Source organism: Anser brachyrhynchus (genome assembly GCF_964034855.1).
Source record: "Anser brachyrhynchus genome assembly, chromosome: 4".
NCBI classification, from domain to species: domain Eukaryota; kingdom Metazoa; phylum Chordata; class Aves; order Anseriformes; family Anatidae; genus Anser; species Anser brachyrhynchus.
Genome location: NC_137698.1, coordinates 61509519 through 61536402, shown reverse-complemented (window position 1 = coordinate 61536402; position 26884 = coordinate 61509519). Strand labels below are relative to the sequence as shown.

At 36.0% G+C, this 26884-nt stretch overlaps 1 protein-coding gene and 1 long non-coding RNA gene across 13 annotated transcripts in view; one reads left to right on the top strand and one right to left on the bottom strand.

The window, feature by feature from the left end:
• Positions 1-26884, bottom strand: part of KCNIP4 (potassium voltage-gated channel interacting protein 4) — a 436947-nt gene that overhangs the window by 104380 nt on the left and 305683 nt on the right. The window contains exon 1 of one of the 12 annotated variants that reach the window (XM_080590888.1): positions 3955-4326. The exons of 9 other annotated variants lie outside the window; for them this stretch is intronic. In XM_080590888.1, coding sequence (XP_080447014.1) covers positions 3955-4066 — 112 coding nt within the window. In that variant the 5' untranslated portion in view covers positions 4067-4326. Of the gene's footprint in view, positions 1-3954; positions 4327-26884 lie in introns of those variants that run through there. 2 more of the 12 variants (XM_080590893.1, XM_080590886.1) reach the window with 2 other exon arrangements.
• LOC308194702 lies at positions 11664-25410 on the top strand. Its single transcript, XR_013950814.1, has 2 exons — positions 11664-16681; positions 24283-25410. It is a non-coding gene; the product is annotated as an uncharacterized lncRNA (long non-coding RNA).

Sequence of the window (26884 nt, the reverse complement as noted above, 5' to 3'; positions counted from 1 at the left end):
AAAAAAAAGGACACATTTCAGCATGTTAGTGTGACAGAACAAATCAATTCAAATGCACTAATATGACTTCTGGACTTCCGTCCATCCAACTTTTGGATGATTTGAAAGAAAAATTGTTACTTTACTGTCCAAAGACAGACAAATACTCTTATTTAAAGAATACAACCCCCCCTCTCCTAATTTCCAAATTCCTACCACAACAGCAATACTGTGTTCACTCTCAAAGCTGACTTTACAGACATATGTTTATTGATAACTGTAAGTAAACTACTGTTTATTTTGCATCACAGTAAGAAAAAATGATCAAGTAGTCTTGATGGTCCATTCAGTTGAAAGACCTATAGGGCATGACTAGTGGGTCCTACTACTCAAAAGATTTTGAGTTAATTGGCTATTCATACATCAAATATGAAATATAGATCTTAAAAAGCATTTGAAAAATAATAGCAAGCTCAGAAAACAGAGTTTAATGAGTGAGAATAGCAGGGTGTGGAACAGATTGCATCACTGGTTGATTACACTCACAAAAGAAAAACATTTCTACTTGAGGTGTTATACAACATAATCCATGCATGATGAAGGAGGAAGTACTAAGTTTGTCCTACTGAAGACTTTGGTTTATGCAGTCCCCTGAAATGTAATGTTGTTTACGCATATTTATATAGTATCCCATACAGCTACCACATGACAGATATTCTGTGCACACAAAAGTAAAGTGAATCCTTCATTTTGCCAGTCTCTCCCCTCCCTGTTTCTAGTGGATGAATTCCCTTTATGTCTGGTGCTCTGATCCTTTGCTCCAGTTCTGAACTCCCTCCTCCACTCCCCTTCCAGCTGTGTAACAAAACAAAAGCTTTGAGGGAAGCTGCCCAGCAGCAAAAGTTTCTGGCAAGTAAGCAGGAGGAAAAATATTGATCAGTGTCAAACCACTTACAAAATAATGGAAGGAGAGGAAAAGGAGATTTTCACTCTCTCACATTAAAAGTGGTATTGATTCAATTCTGTCTTTGCTAGCTCCGGTAAAGCCAGTTTTTGTCCCCTTCTGGTCTTTCTTTCCTGCTGTCTGGAAAGTGGAGGAACTATGAAGTAGCACAGCATAGTTCCTAGACTAGGATACAGGATCAAGTCAGGTTCCCTGTGCTGTCAAGTACTCAACATTGAAAACAAAAACAAAAGAAAACAAAACAAAACAAAACAAAAAATAAACAAATTGCCTGGATTCTTCTAACTTTCCCATGGAGAAGTGTGGACAGTCAAGTTCTTCTTCACCATAACCCCTTCACCGTGTAAAGCAAGGGAGGGTGGTTGTCCACCATAGACAGCACAGTGAGCTACAGCTGAAAGTACACTTTTGTGGGAGAGATCTATGGGGAAAAAGCATATTGGGTAAAATACCTCCGTAGTGTCAAAGAAGAGGTGGTCTTGTTTGTTTATTTGTTTATTTGTTTCCGGTGAGTGCAATATTTTTTTTTTATCTTTGTTCTTTTAAAAAAATAATTTATAAAGTGCTTGCATACAAGATATAGGGTAGTTTGTATCATGCTGTAAATGGTAATAAAAATAAACAATATACAAGCTGCTGCATTTTCACACTGCAAACAGATTAGCAAGCAGTGAAGCTAAAGATACCTCTACACTGGTGTGGACAGACAGGAAAAGTGAACGGTTAGTATGGAAATACTCCAATTACTTAAACCATAATGCTTTTGTGGATCACTTCTGGTCCTAGTTCTGCTGTTTACTCTTGGTTTGGGCTTAGACAACTCACTCTGCTGGTAGAAACTGATGCAGTGCATCACAACATCTTCAACAAAAATCAGTGGAGTTTTAACGTGATAGCAACTAAGGATTTGTTATTTAGCTGTCTTCTGTGCCCTTTATTGGCAAACACTGGGACAAGCATGCCCTATCCATCAGTGACATTTTCAAAATAAGTCAATATATTGGGGATATTAAGACAAACATGTTAATGCTTCAGAAAGCCTAACTACAGAAAAAAATATTTCAGCATGTGCTTCACACCCTGCCTCTGTGGGGTAGATGGGGTGGGCTTATTGACCATTTTGGTTTCAGGATCAACATTGACCTGAATGTCATGGTCCTCCTTGCATATCAACAAACCCGGCCTTGCATTCAGTGTGAGGACAAACACCCATAAGTTCTGAATACCTTATAAATATTCCTTAATCATTTGCGGCAGAATTCTTGTTTAATGGTAATGGCAGTGCAACAATATGGATGAGTTAAATAGGCTACATCAGCCTTAAGGGAACTAGAAATCCCCTAAGTCATTGGAGCCATTCACACTGGAGATGTTATATATATACACTCTACTTTATAATATTTAGGCTTTTTACATTTAGAGACTGGTTTTATGTCACTGGGTACTTTTGAGTGAAATTATTGTATTATCATGGATGGCACTAATAAGTATATTAACACAAAAAGTTAGATTTCTGATGTTATACTGCCTTGAATTTACTATTTATATTAAAATTGGTACAATTTTTACCTTTTTTTTTTTTTGGAAAGCTGATATAGTTGAAATTACATGAAGCGCTTTCCCATCATTCTGTGAAAAGTTAAGAAAGAGATGTAACTGTGCACATCTGCTAAAAAAAGTGTATATACATATAATTATTTTTCTATAAATGATGTTACTATGTGTAATAAAAATAAAGTTAGCACATATCTAGCAAGAGGAATTTTTAAATGCTAAAAATTCTACACACCCGGAGCATAAAGAAACAAAAAGAAAGGGTTGTTATGAGAAAAAATTACATATTTGTTTAGAATTTAAATAGCAATTTTACAATTCCATAACAAATGTATTATACAGAAAAATAGGAAATGGTATATATTTTCTTCACATATGGCTTTAAGGATGATTTATTTCAATAGTTCAGTAACTACAGAAGTGCTATGTTAAAGATTTCACATTTTATCAGCACACTGAATGATTTTATGAGGTGATGATGTGAATCTATATCCATCAAAGATCCTATTCTATGACGAAAAGTTAATGTTTCAGAAAACTGGAGTGTTCTTCTTGGCTATGTGTTTCTCACTGAAACAGTTACACAGTAAAAGAGGTTTGGTCTCACATGTACAAACACACAGAAAAAAAAAAAAAAGTAGTTTTTGAGAAAAGGTTTTTGTGAGTGAATAGCTTCTGTTTACTACACCAGTCCACACTAAGAAATTTAGTTGAAAAGTTGACAGCCAAAGATCTCATTAATAACTGAACTGAAATAGCATATTTCTATAAAGTATATATTAAACAAACACTTTGTATAGAGATAAAAATCCTATTAAAATTAATGTGATGTCTTCTTTGAGCATAGACTAAATGATACGACCCATATAGTAGAGAGCAGACAGGAATCGGAGCAAGCAAATGAGTTTTAAAACATACAGTTGTTATATATTTAAAATACCCATATTTAATGTTGGCATCTATGAATTTTTCTGAAAGGTGTAAAGCAGATTTGTTCCTAAACTTGCACCTATATTACTTATCCTATAGTAATAATGTTTTGCATTTATCTATGAAACTGATTTGTAAAAGACAGATACCGAGACAGAACAAAACTCTAACTGCGTCATAAATCAGAAAAGCAAAGTGTTATAAATGTGAACTGAGATAAGATCCACTAAATGTACCAAGTTTCTATCACTGAACAGCTTTCAAAGGCAACTGACAGATAAATGTTATGTACACTGTTTTCATCCTTGCTAATTTCTTGTAAAATTCCAACCTGATGCTAGCATATACTTTTGTTTTACAATAACAAAGTAACCGGCAGGAACAAACCGAGATTTTTAGTCTGAATGCTATTTTCACTTCCCAAGCATTTTCATTTCCCAGCTTTTATACCTGATGCTTTCTAAGTCTATTTTAGCAGATCAGATACCACACCTACAAACAGCACAAACTGCAAGTGACCACTTTACCTTCAGAAAAATCAATCAGTCCCAGCAAATGAAGCAGCTTCAGAGATGCAAATATAATCACAACAATACCCACTGTTTGCAGTCCCTCCGACTCCCACTCTAGAGTCAACATTCTTCCAACAGGCAAATCATTCCAGTCGTCACACCAGCTCGTGATCAGAGGGAAACGAGAGGATTTTACCAATAGTTTGCTTTGAAGAAAGTTGCAGTGGTGCAAATCGACGTTGCACTGGGCTGTGGCAATTCACCAGCCACCCTAGCTGAGACAGAATTATTAGATAAAGCCCCGCATCTCATGCTTCTCTAAGCACTGGATAATCAGTAGTGAGTCAACTTGTAAGGCTGAGGTGGACCACTACCCCCCGGGCATGGCATGGTATCCGGCAAGCAGCCTTACTTCAGAGCTGCTGGAGGAACATCTGTGTCAGGAGTGAAGACTTTGCTGTGTCGGTGCCAAGAAGAAATGCTCCCTGCAAACTTGCACGAGGGAGCACGCTGCTGTCAGCACTCTGCACTCCGGTGCTTCCAGACCCAGGCTTTGCGATTCTCCCTGAGCTTCACAGTCCTTCCCCAGCTTATTTTAGTACAATTTTTGTTAAGTGTGACACATGACAGTTTGCTAAAGACAGACATCTGTTTCCACACATGCTGAATACTGCACATCAGAAAACCCCTGCCCTCTGCATTACAAGAAATAATGTAGGGAAGCACTGTTCCTTCCTCTTCTTAAGCATCACCAGTATCTAATTAAAATCTTTAGTCTAAATGAGACTGAAAATTAAAGAAATGCACATCAGCACGACTGGCACCTCCAGCTAGCAAAATATAGTGCTGTCAAGGAGACATGCAGTGTCCAAACATCTATTCTGCAGCCAGGGAGAATGTATTATTTATTGACTGAGAAACAAAACAGTGCTTTTCTGTCTCAGAACATTAACCTAGAAGTGTCAAGCCCCAAATCCTGATCTTATAAATGGCAATTAGGCATTTTCAACAGCTACTGGGAAGATCTTGCCTAGGCTGTGCATCAGGGGAAAAACAAAAGAAGCTGATGATCCCAGATGATTTAGGGGACAGTCTGTATAAAATTAATTGCCCTGTGTTTATTAATGTGATTTCCAAGAGGGTACACAGTGTGAAAAATAGGATCTGCACATGCATACAAAGTGTAAGGTTAACCCTAAACACTAATCTTGTGCCCATCCTAATAATTTAACTAAATCCTGTCCACGTGTATACAAGGCAGTAATGTAAAAGCAACTCTCAGAAAAAAAAAAAAATATATATATATATAATCAAGAAACACATATAATCTAACACTAAAAACAGTCTCTTAAATGAGGACTGGTAGTGACCATTAACCTTAGGTCACTTAACTCTTTCCATTAGAAACAGTTTTTACTAACTTTTTGAAAAGTTTAGAAACATTTACTTTTGATCAGGAAGCTATTACTATTTTAAATATGGATAATAACAAATTGGAACATTAACAATCTGTTGTTTACAGACTGCCATGAAGAGAAAGAAAAACATAACTTCATAGGGACTACCATCTTGGTTTTGTTTGTTTTTCTTTGAAGGCTATCTATATTTAATTACAATAACAAATCACAGAATATTCCCTATAGACAGGGCTCCAGGAGATGTATATTTTTACTCATTGGGAAATCACATGGGCTCCAGTTAGTTTTAGGTTATATCTATGTAGTATATAAGCAACAATATTCTCTAATTTCAATCTTCTGGATATTTAATACTAAAATATCATGAGTTCTATAATATTTGTATGTGCTCTCAAGCTGAATGTCAATTCCTTTCCCTATTAAGCTGTAGAGCTAATGATGTAGGAGGAAAGCACAATAAAAATAAATCAAACAAAATTCACTATCCTCAACCTGTACATTTCTTATATTGTAAAATAGTTATTCAATATATTTTCCTGTAAAGTTCTGCTCCTTTTTTAAAAAAAATCATTGTTTTCCCATGATAGTTCTCTAAGTCAGAAGAACCACGTAAAAACTCCATGTAAAGCAGTAAGGCTAATAAATTACATAGAAAGGAACAAGAAGTGATGAATGAAATATTTCCTTTAATACACTATGCAACAGATTCAAACAACAGTGCAATTTACAGAGTTCAGTTCTTCTGGAAGTCATTCAATCAAAAAAAAAAATCCATACCTCTAGGCATTTGAAAATTAAATCAATCTTGAACAAGGATATCATAAAATTCATATAAGACACCTCATTGTATTCTGATTACTTCCTAAATTCATAGTGAAGTGTAATTTCTCCCTCACTTCATATTTTGAGTATTATTTAAAAATAAATATTTCTGTGACAGGCCCTTATTTCTGTTGCATAGTGTATTAAAGGAAATGTAGTGTCAATGCCTATATTGACACTACAAGCAAATTTTAAAAGCTGTTCAAAGGAAAGGAATTTTTCATCATTGCCATATCCAAGTTACAAAAGAAAACACCATCCTTTACATGAAGCAATGAAACAGCAGTGGATGGCTTATAATACCCAAGCATTGCACTGATTTATTGTCTTGTCTTGATTTCCTCTTTCGTTTTGGGCATTGCAATGCATCGTGGTACTCTCTTAGCAATATATATAAATTTGCATAAACGTTCTTGTTATTCTTCAATAAGTTGTAAGAAATATATAAATATACATATATATATATATGTATATGTCAATATTGTTAGAAAGCTATCACATCTAAACACTGCATCTTCTGCTGGCTGCATATTCTTCTCCACAAATATTTGAAGCAGAACCTTTAACTTTTGCCTGAAATTCAGGCACTACTGCCCTGTGGGTTTACCGAACCACTAATTATGGGAAAGCATTAGTATGTCAGTAGCTAAACTCCAATACAGAGCATTCCCAAATTAACAACAAAACACACAAAACTACAATGTTAGGCTGATCTGCCACCCCACAAAATAAGGGGTGTATATCTTGCACTGTGAGGCTGCAGCAGGTATGTCAAAGCATGGTGTTCTTCAAAGGATATGTTGAAGAAGATCATGTCCATGGACTTACTGCCTCCCCTTCTGAACCCTTGATGATTATCTGTGCAAGCATAAGTTTTTCTCTTCTAAGAAAGCATAGAAGAGAAACCTGTGCTGAAGCACTGTAGAAGGTATCTTCTCTCTGGAAGCACAAATCCTCAGGGAGTTCTGAACATATCTGAGTGCAGATATGCCAAAATTAGCAGGATCTAGTAGAAGAAACACATTTTGGAGTCCTTACATAATTTTTCCACAAACAATCCCAATTAATTATTGGCTACGCTGATCATTTTAAATAGAATGATTCACATATGGAACGCAGTGAACATAAAATAGATGCCTGAAATAACATAGTGTATTATATACAAGTAAATTTTAGATCTGATTGCTGTGTACTCATAGAGTACCTGCAATTTTCCCCTGCTTCTTGGAAGCAGAAACAAATGCTCCAAGATATTATTTATAAAGCTTAGAACTGAATTATAATAATTTTAAAGTTGACTAAAAGAGGATAAGATCTGCCATTTCGAAACAAACAATAATTCACCCAATTTAACACATCATAATGCTTCAGGATAACATGCAGGATGCTATGAATAGAACAAACAAGGAACAAACTGTTCTGAAATTCTAAAAATAGATAAATAATAATTCTGAGATTTATGTATTAAGGTATAAAATTTCTCTATAATTTTATATGATTTCAAAGGTCTTCAAAATTATTTGGCATTATCATATTTCTCTTACATTGGTAACATAGTTTAATTCCAGTAAAATCTTATCTTTTAACTACAATCTGTCAGTCTAATTAGCACAGTAAAAATGGGAAGTATATGTTTTTCTTTTAATGGTTTTAAATTTCAGATTTATTAATGACAGCTTTTGTTTTAGTTCTTACAATAAGTTTTCACTGTCATTTATAAACTCTTCCTCTTTTCAATTTCTTCTGAGTTTTGTACATGACAGTAGAGAAATAAGAATGCCTATCTGATCCCAAATACGTTGAAGTAATTTATCTTTCCACTATATTTTGGTTTTAACATCTTCTTGGAAACATCAGTCTTCTCAGCCTTTTCTCAAAGATAAAGGCTCTTTTTATACTTTGATTTCCATTTCTCTTCTATGCAGACATTCTTTATCTGCTATTGTCTAATGTAGAATGGATCTGACCAAAATGGAACACACTTTGCAAGGTGAGGATATATCGTTATTTGCTAATTGACTTGAATTACACTGTTTTCCTAAATGATTACATCTGCCCAGTGCTATAACTAATGTACAGGGGAAAAAAAAAAAAAAAAAAAAGCTTTAATTGGCTAGCAATAATAGTTCATCAGAAACTATTTGAGATTTTCCCTAAAAGTGGCTGAAAAGGGAAACTGCTGCTGAGCTAGAAATAGAAATAAAATTTGGAGGTATTAATTAGCTGTCCTTCTTTCTGTACTCTTATTTCCAGAGGGAAATGTCAGTCAGCTAGAAGAGAAAGAAACTGTCAAATAAACACAGAAAGGGCACCTACGTGCAGGTCAGCTGAACTTGTAATCTTCAATTTCTTGTTGATGCCAGATCTGAGCTTATTAGGCAAGCTATCTGGCTGACTATGAATTTAATTCTCCTACTATCTAGCCAGTAAGAAATCTGCTCACAGATCTTCAGTTTTCTACACAGAAAAGTTTATATCTCAGATCTAAAGAAGAAAGCTGTGGCAAGTAGAAAGCATTTGGGGAACCACCAAGAGTAATTAATTTACACAGATCCATTTCAGAACGATTGAAATAATTTTTATTGGGTAAAATAATTCACTTTTCTTGAATGTAAAACCTCCTGCATAGGCTGCTACAGATAAACACACAATACTGTCTAATTTTCATAAAATGCTTAGAAAAATGAGACTAAAATATGAAATCACTTTGTTCATCACACCAGTGCTGCAGCTACTGAAGAGCACAATATCGCACCAGCAGAATACTTACATTACCAAAATTGCAGAAAAACTTTCTCTAGGTAGAAGAGCTATGCAGAGTGTAATTACTCAAGATGAAATTTGTCAGACTTCATATATCATCTTTAATATTTATACTAAGTGTCCTAGATCTTTAATGACTGTAAGTGGATATAGGCTGAGGGAAAAAAAAAAAATCAACACCTGTACAGGCAAGATAAGATTTCATTGGTTTGTAATCAAGGGAGAAAATATGACATCCAAGCTTTTGAATGTTTGGTCTCATCCTTAGAAGTAAATTACACTGAAACAATATTGTGGCTGTAGACATCTAAAGTTGATTTCCTCATTTTAGTAGTCTGGTTCTAGGCTACGGAATGGGATTTTACTACTTTTTTTTTTTTTTTTCCTTTCTTTGTTTTCACCTTCCAACTCTCACTTGCTCCTAGAAGCTTTTGTTCTTACTTTGATCTAAATCAAAGGACTGCTGCCATTACTGATCTGAAAACAAGAGCCAAAAAGAATCCCATAAGACAACCATTACCAGCTCCCTCCCATGACATAACAGCTACAGGTGCTTTCATTTTTTCTATAAAATTAATTGACATAACATGTTATACAATTATGCCTTAAATAGCTAGTATGCAAGTGGATTGTAAATTAAACAGAATGGCCATGGGAGTAACTGCAGGATTTTAATTTATAAAGCGTTAGCAAAGCACTAGAGAGAGACTATCTCTTTCCTAAACAAGGTTAAATCACATTTAGTAATAGTAGGTAATCAAATTCTGGTTTGTTTTACTGCAAAGCCCACTGGCTTGCTTGGTAAACTAAATTATCTCTAAATTGTATGACTATGTCCTCAGCCCACAGACCTGCTTTTCTTTTTATGTTCACTTGATGTTGCAGTAGCAGCAACTGCCACTGCCAAGTTTGTAAGCATAAATGTATGTCCATACTGTAGAACTGCAGTATAATGTAGCTACTTATGGTCAGTTGGACCCAATTGCTTTATTACCTGTAATGCAGCTGTGTTATCATAAGGCTCAGACTGGGTTAACATACCCAACAGAGAATCGGTAAAGGAAAACTTACCCCACAAAAAGCTTGCTATATATTGGTTCTAAAATTAAATGATTGTTGCTTCTCCAGTCATTGGAATCCCTGAATGGGAATGCAAACATTTATAAAAAAGTTCAAGCCTGAGGCATGTCTCATCTTAAATTCCCAATATTATCTGAATACCTCTTTGAACTTCCTTTCTCTTACTAACCTTACAAGTAAAACATCCTTTCCCAGCTTGTAATAAAATGGTGTGGGTTTTTTGTTGTTGTTTGTTTGCTTTCCTGCACAACCCTCCTCTTCAGTCTTTGCACATTTGGAAAGAACATAGTAAAAGCAGGGTCTGACCTGCAGATTTTCTTCTTTCACTAATACCTTTGCAATTACACACTGGATCAGATGACACCTTTACCAACCATTTTACTTCTGCAAACAGGACCTACTGGGAGGCCTCAGCTCAAGCTGGTAGAAATGATGGGACAGAGTAGCAGTTTTCACAGCTCCACATTGTCATTTTCTGTTAGGCAAATTAGGACTATATCTACTTATGCTTGTCCATACATCTAAAAAGCTACATTTTTATGGCCTGTAGAGCTGTTAGATGACTTCAGATGAGTTCCTACACAAAGTTACAGGCATTTTCTGCTGTAATGATTAAGAAAACAAATGATCCATGTATTTTAGTTTCAAAACCTAATATTCTAGTAATCAACAGGAATATTCATCATCCAAACCTCAAAGGCAACTATCATTTTAAAATCCTGAAACTATCCTGCGCAACTCCTTTATTTCAAAACTGGTGTGGCTGGCTCCTTATAGTTCAAGGTATGGTTAGGAACTAAACCGGAGAAAAAATATTTTATTAAAGACGATCATATATATGCCACTACCATGGAGCTCTTATCTTGTGATGAACCTGTCTTTCTCTGGTTTAATATATATGTACAGTAAATGTTCTATTTCTCTTATTGGCTTTTAGAAAGGTGAAGTACTGTACTTTCCCATAGCAACAGGAAAGTATTATAAAAGTCTGAGGAGGCTGACATATTTCTACATTTAATGTACTTGTTAAAAGATAAGTGCATCTGTCCTGTAAAGATGAGATGAAAAACAAACAAACAAACAAACAAAAAAAAACACCTATATTATACAGCTGCAGCACTTTCAAGGAATACAAATCAAAAAGCCTACAGTCACAATCTTGTCCCCTCAGTGTGTTTAAGACTTGGACTATATATGAAATGTGTAGATTTGACTACACATCTGTAGCATGTGGTAACCATTCAGAATGATGCAATATTCAGAATTAGTCCATGCTATTTGCTTATGTACTAGTGTTTGATTTATTAACAGCTTCTGAAACGTCTATTTTTTTTATTGTTTTTTTTTCCTCCAATCAGTGACAAAATATCATTTAGGTGCATCAACCCATGAGGCCATACTTGGAGTGTTGTGTCCAGTTCTGGAGTCCCAGTACAAAAGAGACATGGGGATACCGGACAGAGTCCAATGCAGGGCCACCAAGATGATGAAGGGACAGGAGCACCTCTCCTATGAGGAGTGGCTGAGAGAGCTGGGACTGTTCAGCCTGAAGAAGAGGAGGCTCAGGGGGAACCTAACAAATATCTGTAAATACCTGGGGGGAGTTTGCAGAGAAGATGGAACCAGGCTCCTTCTGTGGTGTCTCTTGTCCTGGTGCCCAAACGGGCACAAACTGGAAAACAGGAGGTTCCCTCTGAATGTAGGAAGCACTTCTGTGCTGTGCAAATGACTGAGCATGGCACAGGTTGCCAGAGAGATTGTGAAGTCTTCCTCAATGGATATCTTCAGAAGCCAACCAGACGTGGTCCTGGGCAGCCTGCTCTCTCTGGGTGCCCCTGCTTGAGCAGGGGGTTTGGACAAGATGGCCTCCAGAGGTCCCTTCCAGCCTCAGCCATTTTGTGAAAATAAACTTGAAAATAAACTTGTTAGGGCCAGTTCTTTTCTTGCTTTTAGCCACTAAAGGACTTTTTTCAGTGTGTGGGTCTCTACATAAAAATGATTGTGTTTACTGCAATGAAGTGGTAGTGGTAACAAAGGGAAATGAACAAGAATATAAGGATAAAAGTGCATGTAAAACCTACACTGAAAGGAGTAGGGGTATTGCTTTTTTGAATTCCCCCATTAGAAGTATGAGTTTTGGCAGAGTACTAATGATTCAGGAAATTTACAGAAAATGTCAAGGTTTTGTGACTAGACTCCTGTTCATTCACAAAGAGAAAAAAAATCATTATGTAGAAGGAGTTGGAAGAAATAGCATAATGTGGTGGTGTTTTTAAGTTCCTAATGCAGTTTTTTCTTGGCTCCTACTTGTTCATACAGTGGTATTTGAGGATCCATGCAGCACAATGAGAAACGATCTGCTTCAGCAGTTTTGCTGTTCTAGCACTCTGGAAAGCAGCAACAGTATAAAACCTTGAAGGAAGCAATAAGTTTATAATGTCTTGTTATCAATTAAGGAAAAGAAGGGTTTCAGCTCTTCCCTGAGGAAGCATTATGATGTCCAACAGACTGCATCATGAGGTTCTTGCCCATACTGAAACAAGGGAAGCAACAAAATACAGAAGCACACTATTCTGTACTTCCAACAAAACTTTAGACACCACTTTTGATTGTGCTATGCCACTGCAGGGACTAGCTCTTTTTGTCTTTAGTAGTTTTGCAGGGTTTATCACAACTTCTGTACTCCATGCTGACAGTTTGGATAAGCAGATACTCCATTATGCACAGCAGGCTTATGGGTCATGAGTTCATTTTCATGTGCTTGTTGACATGCAAATGGCTGTATCCCGGTCTCATAAAGGAGACACCTGCATGCCTTCCTCCCTGTTACACCAATAGATTTAAAATATGGATCAGAGATTGCTGGATTTTTAAGCCATGTTCAACCATTTCTAAGGCCAAGAATATTTTTGCTGCCATTAATACTCCAGGAATCATTTCCCTCCAATATTCATGAGTGGACCAGGCTATGAATTTTAATTTCTCTAATCTCCTCAAAAGCAATTTCCCTAGCTTCCCAGTCATGCTGCTCTTTTCTGAACTCACTCCAATTAGGTAGAACAGTTATATAGAAAAAAATTTAGTTAACTAGTTTTTAGGTGGAAACAAATTAGTCATGAGCAGGATTGTCCGATGCAACTGCCAGACATAGCCATTACAATCCATTAATGTCCCCCTCTGACCAAAATAATATTAAAGATTTAATAACATTTTGTCTTATTACTTAAAAGCAAATAAAACTCAGTACTCCTACCCCCTAACATCAGACACCTATGTACACCCTAAGTTTTTAGGAACTTGTATTCCAATAGAGGTATCTTAAGAGTGTGCCAGGAATTCAGCCCTCTCCCTCACTGCAACTGATGTTTGTTTTCATAATGTTTCTTTTTGAACTTAGAGATATTTCTTGCTAATAATGACAGTAACACACATTGTCTCTTACTGAAGCAGCTCTGAAACACACTGGAGAATTATTAGGCTCTCCCAAGACAGCCTAAGCAGGTTAAAACAGAAGACTGTTAAAACAGGAGAAAAATAATTTGACAAAAAGAAAAAAAAGACGTGGAGCCTTGAGGATCTGTCCTTAATACACTTTGTAGACAGTAACTCATCTCCCTTTGTACTCGTCTCATGGTTGCAGTCCAAGACTAGTAATCCTGTGCAAGCTCAGGAGAAGACGAGAGCCAGACTCTAACAGTGTAACAACAGGTTTTGGCCAACATCGCCCGCGTGAGAATTTTGCAATACAATGTCAAGATTTTCTGTACTACCAGATCTATGTGAAGAAAAGCAGTAGCCAAGTGTTCCTTACTGCGTGGGACTCAACACAGCCCATATGCCAGCACGTGGTAACAGAAAAACAAAGTTTTGTCCAGCTTTGTGTATTAATCCTTATTTACACTGTTTAACATATGTATAGAGGACATGCCTATAAAATTTAAGGAAAATGGATTCCTTAAAAGTTTCTCATGTGGATCCTGGCTAGAGGAAGAAGTTAAATGTATATTGTAAGGTGAATTCACCAGCCAGCTGGTGAATTCTTTTGGTAAGTTCAAGTCTCGTACATGTTTTCTTCCTAATGAATTACACTGTCTAGCATACCAAAGTAGATATATATGATACCTGCTCGGAGATACAACCTAACAGAATGCAATGGCTGTCTCACTCCTTTGCTGATTGTTTTGTTTCATTTTTAATTGTTTTGGGGGAAAGGGAATGCAACTGCAGTAAAGGTTAAGCAATACTTGCTGCATTATTTGTTGAACAGATGCTCCCATTTTGCAGACTGAGGGAATTTCTGATCCCCAAAGAAGCTTCTCAGAAATATTAATAAGTGAAGAGTCACAAAACATTTTAGTATAGATGGAGAAAAATGCTAAAAATAAACAGTTTGAACAAATGTAATAATTTTTCTTCCATCCCAAACCTCTGAACATGATAGACAGAGTATTTGGAAAAACATTCTCTATGTATCATAAAATTAAAAAAAAATATCTATCTATCTATCTATCTAGATTTTTCTTAAAAATTTAATTTTGTAAAGAATAAATTAATCAAAATATATATATATATATTTTTCAAGTTTCTACTCATACAAGTTATCTCTTAAGGAGGCTAGAAATAAAAAGATGCACCGACACAAAACTAAGGTGGTTTTATGGTCTTCAAGAATACATATCAGCAACGGGCAAGTTTCAAAAAAGCCAGATGCAAAAGTTAAGGAATAGTTCCAACTACCTTTGCCTCTTTGGAGCTGTCATACTCCAATGGAAACAAAATGAATATATACTAGGCATGTAGGAGTGGTGTTCAGCTGACTTTTGCATTTTCAGGTTTTCTGGTAGTTAAATTGGCAATTTGCAGAGTTATGTCCTGTGCTGAGAAGCAGTAAGGGTGAGGAGAAGTTCTGAGACACTATTTGACAGAAGGGGGAATTTCAGCCCCTTTGTGGGATAAGGAAAAGGGTTTTGGACACTATCAGATAATGAGACCGAGCAGCCAGACCCAACTGCACCCCTGTCCACAGTCTTAATGGTTCAATGCTCTGGGCAATCCAGCTTTTCAGAAAAAAAAGAAGAAAAAGAAGGTACCAGCACTGAGTACACATGATAAATGCTTAATATTCTGGGGGTAGTTGCAGCATTTTAAAATACACGAGAGCTATTTTGCAGAGAATAAAGAGACTGAAGCTGAATGCATGGTCCTAGGCATGGTCCTAGGTCCTAGCTTCAAAGAGCTGCACACCGCCCTTTGAAGCAGTTGGTGACCAGCGACCTTAGTCATTTGGTGCAGTACAGTCTTTTTTAGTTCAAAAGTGACTCATACCAATTTTGAGTTAAACTTTCACCTTATCATTATTTTCATTTTGTGTCCTGAGCTATCAACTGCCCAGCAGTAAAATAAATGTTGAGAATCATTTTTTTTCAGCTGAAATCATGACCTTATGTACAAAAAGACACAAAACCAACAGTAAGAGAAATATTACCACTAAGATTTTTATTTTTTTTTTAAAGGAGGCTGTCTTAGGTTCTTTGTTCATATTTGAAGTTCTCCTGTTTATCCTTTTCTCACCTGTGCAAAACAAATAACATTGCTGTGCAAGTGTATGAATTTTAACATATAGAAACATTGATCTTAAAACAGACACTGTGGCTATACATAAATATATCACTAAATATACTTCAGGAAATTCAGACACTGTACATACAAAGGTCAAAGAAAAATGTCTAGTGAAGAGGTTAGCAGCAATTTTTTCACCAAACAGATTTTCATGGAGTGTCAGTGTGTGATGATCTGAGAAATATCTCATACATGTTATGAATTATGATTGATGTTATTCATTTATTAGTTGTTCCTGTGAAAACAGATGTGTTTTTAAAGTTTTTGTCAACGATTTTCTCCTATTTTCTCATCTAAATGGTTTTGACACACATTCAACAAACACGTTTCTCTGTTGCTCCAGATCTGCACAGTGGCGAAAAGAATAGTGGAAACTATAAAGAGTGGGGGAAAGAAATTTCCAGTGAGATGTCAGAAAGACGGTGACTGAAAAGTGCTAATGGGAGACAGGCAAAATGCACAGGAAACTTACATAGGGAGGAAAGGATCAGCGGCTGAGCACACTTTTGCTGCAGGGTAGCCTGTGTCAGCAGCAACATGAGCCAAGGACTAGAAAGACAAAGGAGGGAAAGAAAGCTTCTGTGATGGCTAAGCAAAATGCTCTCTTTACCAGAATTCTGGCTCAAAGCATGCCTAAGGAAACTGAAGGCATCAAGACAGATAAAGAAATCCTGCCTTCCTACCCAGATGCAGACAGATGCCATAAGACAGGAGAAACTAGGCTGGGTATCTTCTGCACTCAAAGTTTTAATGGTCTGTATTAATTAAACTTTGTCCTCCAAATAAAACTAATGATATTTTAGAAATGCTGAAAAATCAAGGTGATCTGCCTACATCTGTCTGCTCATTTTCACTGCATGGCTTCTGATGACCTAAAGGGGAAGAGAAGCAGCCTCTGGGGTGGGGCTCTGAGAAGTGGCACTGCAGAGAGGAGGGTAGGGTGTCAGGCATCCTGCAGGGACAGCCACTGGAGGAAGCAGCTCTGTTTTCTGCAGGATATGAGCAAAGGAAGGCTGCTTCCCTTTGTCTGGAGACACAAGGTACCTGGACTCTCTTTGAAATGCAAAGGATTAAAAGCACCATAAGGAGTAAAACCTTAGCTTTGTTATAGCAATGACAGGAATTCCTTCCAAACAGTGTAGCAGAACACCAATTTTCCTTAAAAAAAAAAGATGCAGATTACTGGGGGAATAAGGCTACAAGTAGTTTCACAAATCAGTGAAAATAAGATGCCATTAGAGCATCATTTAAAACCTTACCAAATTTAGAACGTACAAGTAATTCTGATTTTTTCTTTTTTTTTTTTTTTCAAATACCGATTGTAATCAGCCCCAGTAATCAATTAAGGTTTCAATAACTTAAAGTATCAGATAGATTTTTATTTTTTATTTTTTTAAAAAACAAAGGACAGGATGAGGGGGAATGGGCTAAAGTTGTGCCAGGGGAGGTTTAGGTTGGATATTAGGAAGAACTTCTTGACTGAAAGGGTTGTTAGGCATTGGAATGGGCTGCCCAGGGAGGTGGTTGAGTCACCATCCCTGGAGGTCTTTAAAAGACGTTTAGATGTAGAGCTTAGTGATAAGGTTTAGTGGAGGACTTGTTAGTATTAGGTAAGAGGTTGGACTGGGTGATCTTGGAGGTCTCTTCCAACCTAGATGATTCTGTGATTCTATGATTCCTTTAGTCTACTCAATTGCACTCTCCACAAAAATTTACCAGAATGACAGAATGGAAATATCAATCATCCATATATATGACTAGTTATGACATGCATTTCATTGGTAAAATCAGTGATTTTGTTAGAAGATACAGGAATATTTATTTATTTTTACTTCTTTTTTATTATTTTTTTAGGGCCTACTTAGCTAAACCCTCGGATAAAATTAGTAATACCTTTATCTTAAACAATAATACTGTACTATAGCATTAGAATTTAGAAGTTAAAGCTTGAAAATATTATCTTTAGACAGATGGAGGGAAAGAATATGCAAATGTTATTATTGCTTAAAAAAATAAATAAATAACAAAACCCAACATTTTAACAAACTGCAAAATGTAATATACTTCAGACTTAGAAAAAATCCCAAACTGTTAATGCATCTTTATTTTTGACCCCTTTAGACAAGGATAAACTAGGTAACCTCTATTGGCCTTTTGCATTTCTTTCTGTAATCCCATAATTCAACTGAAACCATCCAGGATATTTATAAGCAATAATTTATTTCATGGAGATACCAGTGGAATCATATATTAAAGATGCAGACTGACAGCAGTACATATACACTTGGTATCCAAAGCCCACTTTTAGATGTTCAGGAAGAACATTTATAAAATTCGTACTCACCTACGCTAAAGTACATTAAAAATACATAAACAAAAACTTGTAAAAAAAAAAAAAGATTTAATATTGAATAACAATACCATAGCAAGCAGACAAACCATTTAGCTGTTGCAGAAGCTAGGAAAAACTTGTCTTGAGTTGACACCTAAAAATCTGTGGAAGATGACACTGGATTTGGCCCTTAATATAGTACTTTCAGTTCAAGTATGCAGTGTCAAAGGCTGAAATGTTTCCCCGACCCCTGGAGTGTTGCTGTCTGTGATCAAGGCCAGCTCCCTGGGAAGCAAGAGGTGTTTCAGAAGCTGCAATTGGCCATGAAGCTCTTTGAGAAAGAGCAGGAAGAAATCTTCCCCATTTGTCTCTTCAGCTGCATTTATTCTGAGGCTCTTGCTTTTGCTCCCTTCCTGGGCAATATTGCAGTCATACAGGTGCCAGGCTCATACCCGCCCCATTGCTCCACACCCTGAACCTGGCTTGCAGACTTGACTTCCCAGCTTGACATCCATCCTTCCCTCACAAGGGAACTTATTGTTGCTGCTGCCTGAGAGTACAGTGGACTTGCAGTATCTTCTGTGTTTACCAACACAGGAAAAATCATCTTGCTGCACTGGTAGCAAGAATACAGAAAGTAGTAAGAAAAACAAGGAGGAGACTGAATCCTAGAAAGAACAGTAAAGTGACAACAGCAAAGAAACAACTTGAACCTGCCAAATAAGAGGGAAGATGGACAGAAATAAAGAGCAGTGATCCAAGGCTGGATAGATAGCAAGGCAACAGTGGTTCTGAGAAGAGATTTGGAGGAAAAAAACAGCAGCAAATCCAAAGAGGAGAGAGAGGTGTGGAATAGGAGAGCAGAAAAGACTGGGAGTTGTTCGAGGAAGGTGAAAGGTGCAAGGAGACTAAGAGCAATAAGAAGAGAGAACAGGATGAGAACCATGGGAATTCAGCACATTTCAAGTTCTCTTCCACTGTTATTAAGAGGTTTATTTTTTTTTCATAAAATAAAAAAGAACCTAAGAGCAAAAATAATAATAATAATACATCTACATCAGCAAAATTTGCACGTGGACTACTGATAAATTTAATAAAAGTCAAGGAAAAGATTTTCTGTTTCACAATAGCATTATTTTTTACTACACAAAAAATATGCCATGAATGTTAGAGAAGAGATATCTAAATCATGCTCACTAACAACTATGCACACATAAGAGGAACAAAAAAATACTTGTGCTTCACTGGCAACTCATTTGTACGCACCATAACAGACAGGAGTTAATATATTTTTCTTTTTTGGAATGCTATCAAATTGCAGAATAAATAACAAAGAAGATTTATAGTGTTATTACAATGAAATATCTCAGGAACTTAGGCCCATAAAATATTATGCCACTTTCACGTCTGCTATCTTTTATCTGCAGTTTACATTCTCCCTTAAAACTAATAGCAGCCTTCTTCATACAGCTGTAATCATTGTAGCTGTGCCTCCAGCACTCCAAAAGAGTGACTTACTACATCTGTTAACTCTCTTTATATTCCCTCCCGAGTGGCAAACCAATTTATAATGAATAGAAAGTACGAATCTTCTTCTGAAGTCAATGGAACAGAGATCATTGTTATGGATGGCTGATCAGCTACTTCTTCCCTCCAACTTCCTCCACTGCCACTGCATTTTCATCTGTTAGCAGATCATGATCCACTCAAAGTTGTTTTTATTTTGTTTTCTTTTTCTGCTAACACATAAACCCACTCTGGTTTCCAATTCTCACGTCTGTGGACACACTGGTCTGACCAGATGCCACTGCTGACACTGTCAACAGTTTTGCTTGTGCTTTGTTTAATTCAATTGTTCAGTTGTGCTGCTTAGCAAAGACCCTTTACAAAACTAGACTGAAGGGAAGAAAAAGAAAAATGACAGAAGTGAGGCAGAAAGCCAGATTCAGAGATAAGAAAACCTTGCTTGTAAGTTACTGGTTCCTGCTCCAGACACCTAGCCCAACAAGACCCCTAAAACAAATAATTAATTAATCAGTCTAATTAAACTCCAGAGGTATATATGTGACCATATATAGAGTCAACAATGTTTCTGGCACTGAAGACATAAGGGTGAAACCCTTAGTGAAATTCTTTACAAGGACCTTTATAAGGAGGGTCATCTCCACCCTCCCCATCTTCCTTCCCTTCACTCCAAATACTGTGCTGCCATTTTCTGTCTGAATAAACTCTGACTTCAGAATGTGCCATTTGCCAATGACAACTCTTGATGCTCCCATAACATTAAGCAATTTTTTTCTTAAGATGTCTTTGCAGAAAAGAATGGTTGAAAAAGAAGAATGGTTCAATCTGCCTAAAAAGAAATCAAAAATCTGTTAGTTTTTCAGCCATATCTTATCTGTAATCATTGTGATTTGTGTTCATAGCTCTGTGAACATAAAACACTAGTACAGAGCCTGAAATTCATACCTCACATAGAAATATCCCTATATGAAGTAGAATAAGGTAAGCTTTTTCTTTGCTTGGAAGCTGGAATGTCTTTAAAAAAAATTAAATAATTCTAAGCAGATTTGTCCCAGTCTAGTGTATGTCAAATTAACAAGGCAAACTAAGTAAAACCAAAGCGTGGTTTTACATCTTACTCTGTACATCTTAATTTCTGGTAAGGTAATTATGATAATTGTGTCATAATATTATGCCATTTCCATTCCACGTATTCTGCTAGATAAGTACTGCAACTGTAAATTAGTTTTGATCACTACCACCACCTGCTAATAAGGAAAGCTACTTTTGTACTTAGCAAGCTGTTGTGTTGAACACTAGTGCTGAGAATAGTATTTCTGCTCATAATCACCAAGATCAATGATAGGAAAAATAAGAACATTTGCTATTTTCTTTTTTTATTCTTGCATGCAGAATATCTTAGTGAAGTTACAGACAATGGATTGTTTGAACCTCTGCTCTTTTGAGAGTTAAATACAAATTAGGAAATCCTACCTTCGGGTTTGCAATTCTATTGCTAATATGGGGGAGGAGGGGGGTGAATCAGGCAGTCGGTAAGAGATGGTTGAAGGCAGATAGAGAATACAAAAGAGGAAAAAAATTAATAAATGAGGTCTTAAGAAGGAAAAGACAAAATGCAGCAGCAGTAGGTGCAATTGTCTGACTTCTGGCATGATTTGGACATTGCAAACTTGTAAGTAGCTTAAATAGAATATTAAGAGTCAATTATCTCTTAATCAGTACAACAGTTCAAGTATACTCACTCTAACAGTTACCACTCAATACAGCAATAAACAATGTTATATGACTGAGCCAAGAGCAATGCAGTCAAGGGAGATAGCAAAGGGCATAACATTCACAGAGAAAAAAATGTTTGTGGCACTCATGAATGTAATGACTGGCACCACATCATGTCTGGAGTCAAAGTTATTCATACTAGAATACCTGAAAACCAGGCTCACTTTCCAGGTACTATTCATAAAAATTACCAAGACTAACAGTACCAGTGTCAAGTGTTTATGAACAGATGTTTTCTTACAACCTATTTAGCTTATTCTTTCATTTTATTTCTGTTCTCCAAATTAATATGAAATATAACCAAAATATATTAAGAAAAATATGAAGAAATGTGAAGAAAAAAAATATTTTCGTGACGTATTGTATTTTTGATTTTAATTATACTTTTTAAATCTTTGTTTATGTAAAATACAAAAGTAATAAATTTCTACTGATGCTAGAAGGGACATCCATCTAAATGCTTTTAAAGTTAAGATTTTGATGTTAAGATTTTATTGGTAAAGTAGTACAAATCAGACGGATACGCTAGGTCAAGAACACTATCAGGTACTGACTGGTGCACAGAAACTCACATTATCTTAGTCTTGATGTAAACACTTAAATGCAAGTTATTAGAATGCACTGTAAATCAGGTAGGCAGAGCATACTGATGTCTATCCCTTTCCAGTGATTTCCTCAATTCAAAACGTTGAGCAGTAACAGCTAGAATAAGCAGATTTGCATTTACTTAAAAAAAAAAAAGTAAACAAAAAATTGTTGGGTGACAGACGTCCTTCTACTTTGGGTGTTTTGTTTGTTTTAGGATTTTGATTTTTTCAGACATTATGTGACCAAATAACTATGGACTTCAGTGCTTCTGATAGTCCACCTTGTGATATTGCTGTAGTTTTAGTAGTAGAACTGCACAGACAGGTGATGCTAACAGTGATTAATACGTACTCTATAAATCCCTCATCCCCACTGATTTACTATTATACTAATGAAATTATTGAGTGTGTTAACACTACAAGACCTAAAGGTTCACATACTGTTTTTTGATTCGAGTATTTAATATTCATCATTCTACTGAGAATAAAAGAGTAACTCTGCTTCAGGACATCATCATTAGACAGGAAAGCACTGAAGTATCGTGTCCTCAAGATGCACTGAAAACAATGAAACTTGGACATATATGTAAAGTTACCAATTTATATTATATTTCCATATTCATTGCTTGCATAAGCAGCAGGTGGCACTGATATTACAGAAGGAGGTAGAATTAAAGGGCCCTGCTAATTTGATTAGGAAAAGAGGAAAACTGGGCTTCATTCTTCTGACATTCAAGAGTAGGATTTCTTGATTCAGAAAGAAAAATCAACAACAAATCTCACCAGCTGTGACATTAACTTGATAGATATTTTCTGCATATTTTAAGAATCAGAATGAAAGTTTTAAAGAAGAAAAAAATAAATGGATCTCATTTTTGTCATCATTAGAAATTAATTAGTGAATATTAATACTTTATATTCCACTGTAGAGCACAGAAGGTTTGAGAGGTTTTGTTGTTTTTTTTTTAATGGAATGGGAATCTAAGGTGCAAAAAGCCACACTCACTGGTGTGACATGACATACACCCAGGAACAGAATCTGGGACTGAGCTACATCCATTACAAGATACTGCTAATGAAAAGAGAGAAGCCGCACATGTTGACACGAATTCTGTTGGTTAAAGATTCCACTTTATTTTATTCAAATGTATTAACAACAGTAATTTCATACCAATAAAGAAAAGAGAAGAGTTGAATACTTTTACATTGGCAGGTTGTAATAGCTCTGAATATGGTACCAGATAAAAATGACACAGCGTCCTTGTACACAGGATAATTCCTTTATTTTATGAATTTTATGCTACAATAAGTATTCCATGACAAAGGATGTAAAGCACTGAAAGATAAATGCTGTTGTAAAAGGAGTTTCAAATGCTACATCTTCTGTCCTTACTTTGCAGATTTTTGGACTGGCCACACTCAATCAGCAGCACAATAGGGATAACATAAGTATGAAAATTTTAATGCAATTCAAATAATATTTTCTGTTTACAGAGATTCCATGTACATTAGAAACCCACATTAAGTCCTTGTTCAAATTCTGTGTGGCCGAGGAGTGAGAGCAGGAGCCCTCTCTTGTGTTCAGGAAACCAAACCCCACCTCTGCCAAAATAACATTATGTTGAGGTGTGAAATAACATTCAATTGTAAGGTTTACCTTGTTAATATCTGAAAAAATGATTTCCGAACCTTTTATTAGAGCCATTAAACAGTAATTTACTGCTGTGTTGTCATCCGCATTACTGCCTGCTAATGCTTGCAGTTGCATCACCAGTATCTAATGCCACTTGTACAGAATTTTGCTTATTTTTTTCATCTCAGTTCATATTTTTGCTCTCTTAATCTGCTCAACCCATTGCTGTGTAGAGAAATTAAATAAAAGCATAGCATTTAATGTAAAAGATTTGTCTCTGTATGTTTAATCATATTAAATAGATCATCAAATCAGTGATTAAAGCAAGTGGAGAAACTACATGAAGAATATTGGTCCCTGTGGCAGCATACCCATTTTCACTGTACAATTAAACATTCAAAACATATTAATACAATTGTGCCAGACAAATACAGTAGTGCAGACAAATATCTACTACCTTTTCATGTTGTGTGTCAAATTTTATCTCATATGTGTATGCATACATTGAAATGCAGACATGCTATTTGTACAAGTGTGCTTAAACTGGTTGGAGGAAAAGAAAACCTCACCTCTTTTTAAGCAGGCAGTTATGAACTGCATACATGAGTATTGCATGGTATGTTATTGTCACATGTGATACCTTGGCTCTAAAAGCCATGTCCTTACTTTTCATTTATATGCATTAATTGGATTTGATGTCCCCAGTAAATTATTCTTTATTTACCTTCTTCAGAACAACCATACTGTTACAGACCTCTAACAAAATCCTCTTAACTATCTCTTTTTCAGATTATGCAGTACAGTCTCTTTGATCAAGACTCAAAAGAAGACACACAGCACACTTGGATGTTCTTGTTGCCCTTCTCTTACTTTCACCAGTTCTGCTCCTCTGGGAGGACAAAACTCACACAGCATTGAAGATGCAGCAGAAATCTTAGAGATACTGAAAGAGGTCACATTGGAGCATATTTTCATTTGGGAAACTGTATATGAATATGCATAGACATATGTATATAAATGCATTGCATTTGGAGGTGGAAGTGTTTTCTGACCTCTACAGCTATCAGCAGCGTTACTGCAGAGTTCTAGCACAAGGTGCAATTCTGGCTACAGATAAGCTGGCATTTTGATTTGGACTGGAAGAGCAGTTTTAAAAGACACCCTGTGATTATCCCTAGATATTACATATTGACTAGAAGTGTACAACAATTTTGTCTTATGTCAGCTAAATTCCTTCTGGAATCCACTTAACCTGGAAGCTCTCTCCAGGCACAGACCAAATGCCATCCAAACCCTAAGGAGGTCCTTAAACTCCAAAACATTTGGTCCTTGGGAGACCTTCAAACCATTTGCAGTCGGGCTGTTCAGGGCAGGTACCCAGGCTAAATTTACTTTGAAGTCGAAATCCCTGAACAACATATAGCATAAAGATAGGGGTTGCACCACTGAACGCTTAAATCTACCAAGCTGTTCTTGATTCCATTACTTTCTAATATTGATACAGTCTCTCTTTCACTCTGATTAAAATAAAGTTGGATTCAATACTAAAAAAGACTCTTGACTTTCAACCAACAACATTCTTGGAGAGGTCTGGGAACAGCTGCTGACGTACAAAAGCATATTCAGGAGACAATTGTCTAATCAGCTGGAATTTTGAGTCATTATGATTCAATCTACTAGCACATTTACAAAAACAAAACATCCTAGCATGTTTTATTAAGCTGTTATTTCTTTTCTCTAGTACAGTTATTTATGCACAGAAACCAGCACAATCAATATAGTGGGAAAGATTACTTGCTGCATTTTTTTCCTACACCCCTTTCACGCATTCCAGTGACCATATTGCCAATCTGCCTTAAATTTCATGAGGCATTTAATTGAACAAATGCAGAACAGAAACTTGATCATAGTGGTGTGGAGAAAAATCCTGCCCTGACCACCCACTGTAGAAATATTGAACTGATTGGGAACTGTGCAAAGCTTCATGTATCCATTTCCATTTCTCAAGATTCTTATTACTATTATAATTATAGTACACATTCAAATATTATTAATTCACATACATTTAGAGTGCAGTAACTCCAGCTGTTTTAGCAGCAGCATCTCTTTACGTATGCAATTGCAGGCTTTCCTGCTGCCGCAAAATAAAGATGTTTCTTACAAATAACAATAGACTCTTAAATAGTCTTCATTGTCATATGCAGTGGAAAAAAGCAGTTTAAGATGAATATGTATTTATACAAGAATATATTCATAATGTATTCTATACGTACACATTATATCTTTGATATCAAAGTCAATTACCAATGAACAAAACATCCCTGATACTAGAAAGTAAATTTTATCAGCAGAAAAATCACAGGGCTTAATAAATTATGTTTGTAAACTTTTTGCAGCTGTTTAGCTGCATTGTACGATTAAATTCCTTTGATCCAAGAGAGTTGATTGGTGTCTCACTGTAAGCTGACATACATGTATTCATAAAGAATAAATATCTTCTATTCCTATCTCTGACACATCCTGCCTGTGTGGATGATCCTTGTTGTGCTAAGTTTCATGCTGGGCTACAGAGGCAGAGAAGCAGGACCACTGTTAGCAGAGCTGTTTTGAAAGCATGTTTGACATGCTGATCTTTAGAACAATCAAAGTTTTCAAACGTGGCATTTTGCTCAAAAACTTTTCCAGTGTTCTCATTGTGAATATCTCATTTACAACTTCATGACTCATCTGCTCAACTCCTCAAAACTGAAGAGGGCACTAAGATAAAAATTTCATTAAATGGCACAAGATAAAGACCAAAAGTTATTTCAATTTAAAACACACAAAGTGTGAGCAATCCATCTCTGAGAGCATTTGTTTCCTTATTTCACTTTTCTGAATATCTCAAGAAAATCTTTGAAGTGGATGGTTTCCTTGCCACAGAGATAACAATGATAACTTCACTGTTGTTTCAACTAAATTCATGTTTTTGCCTGCCCAGCAACATAGCTTTAAAAGTAATAGGAAAAAAGGTAAGTTTTATTGCATACTCATGAGTTGTGTGAATCAGCTTTTGAATATCAGTGGAAGTTTGATGTCTAGTTCATTTAAATACAATGAATTTGTAAACTTCACCCTCAAATCTGATATACATCTCCAAATATGGACAAATCTGAAATAAATTATAATATTAGTAACATCTACTTAGTGCCTTCCAACATGAAATTATTTAAATAGCAACACAGAATGAATCTGCTGTATCTTGAATAATATTTTGTTACAGAACAGAATACATTAATATTGTATTTAAAGAATAGGAAATGTACTATTATTAATTAATTACACGGTTTATTAGTCCTATTTTCTAACTAGACCTTGTTTTCACCCTGAAGTTTTGCCTGTATGCTGGGGT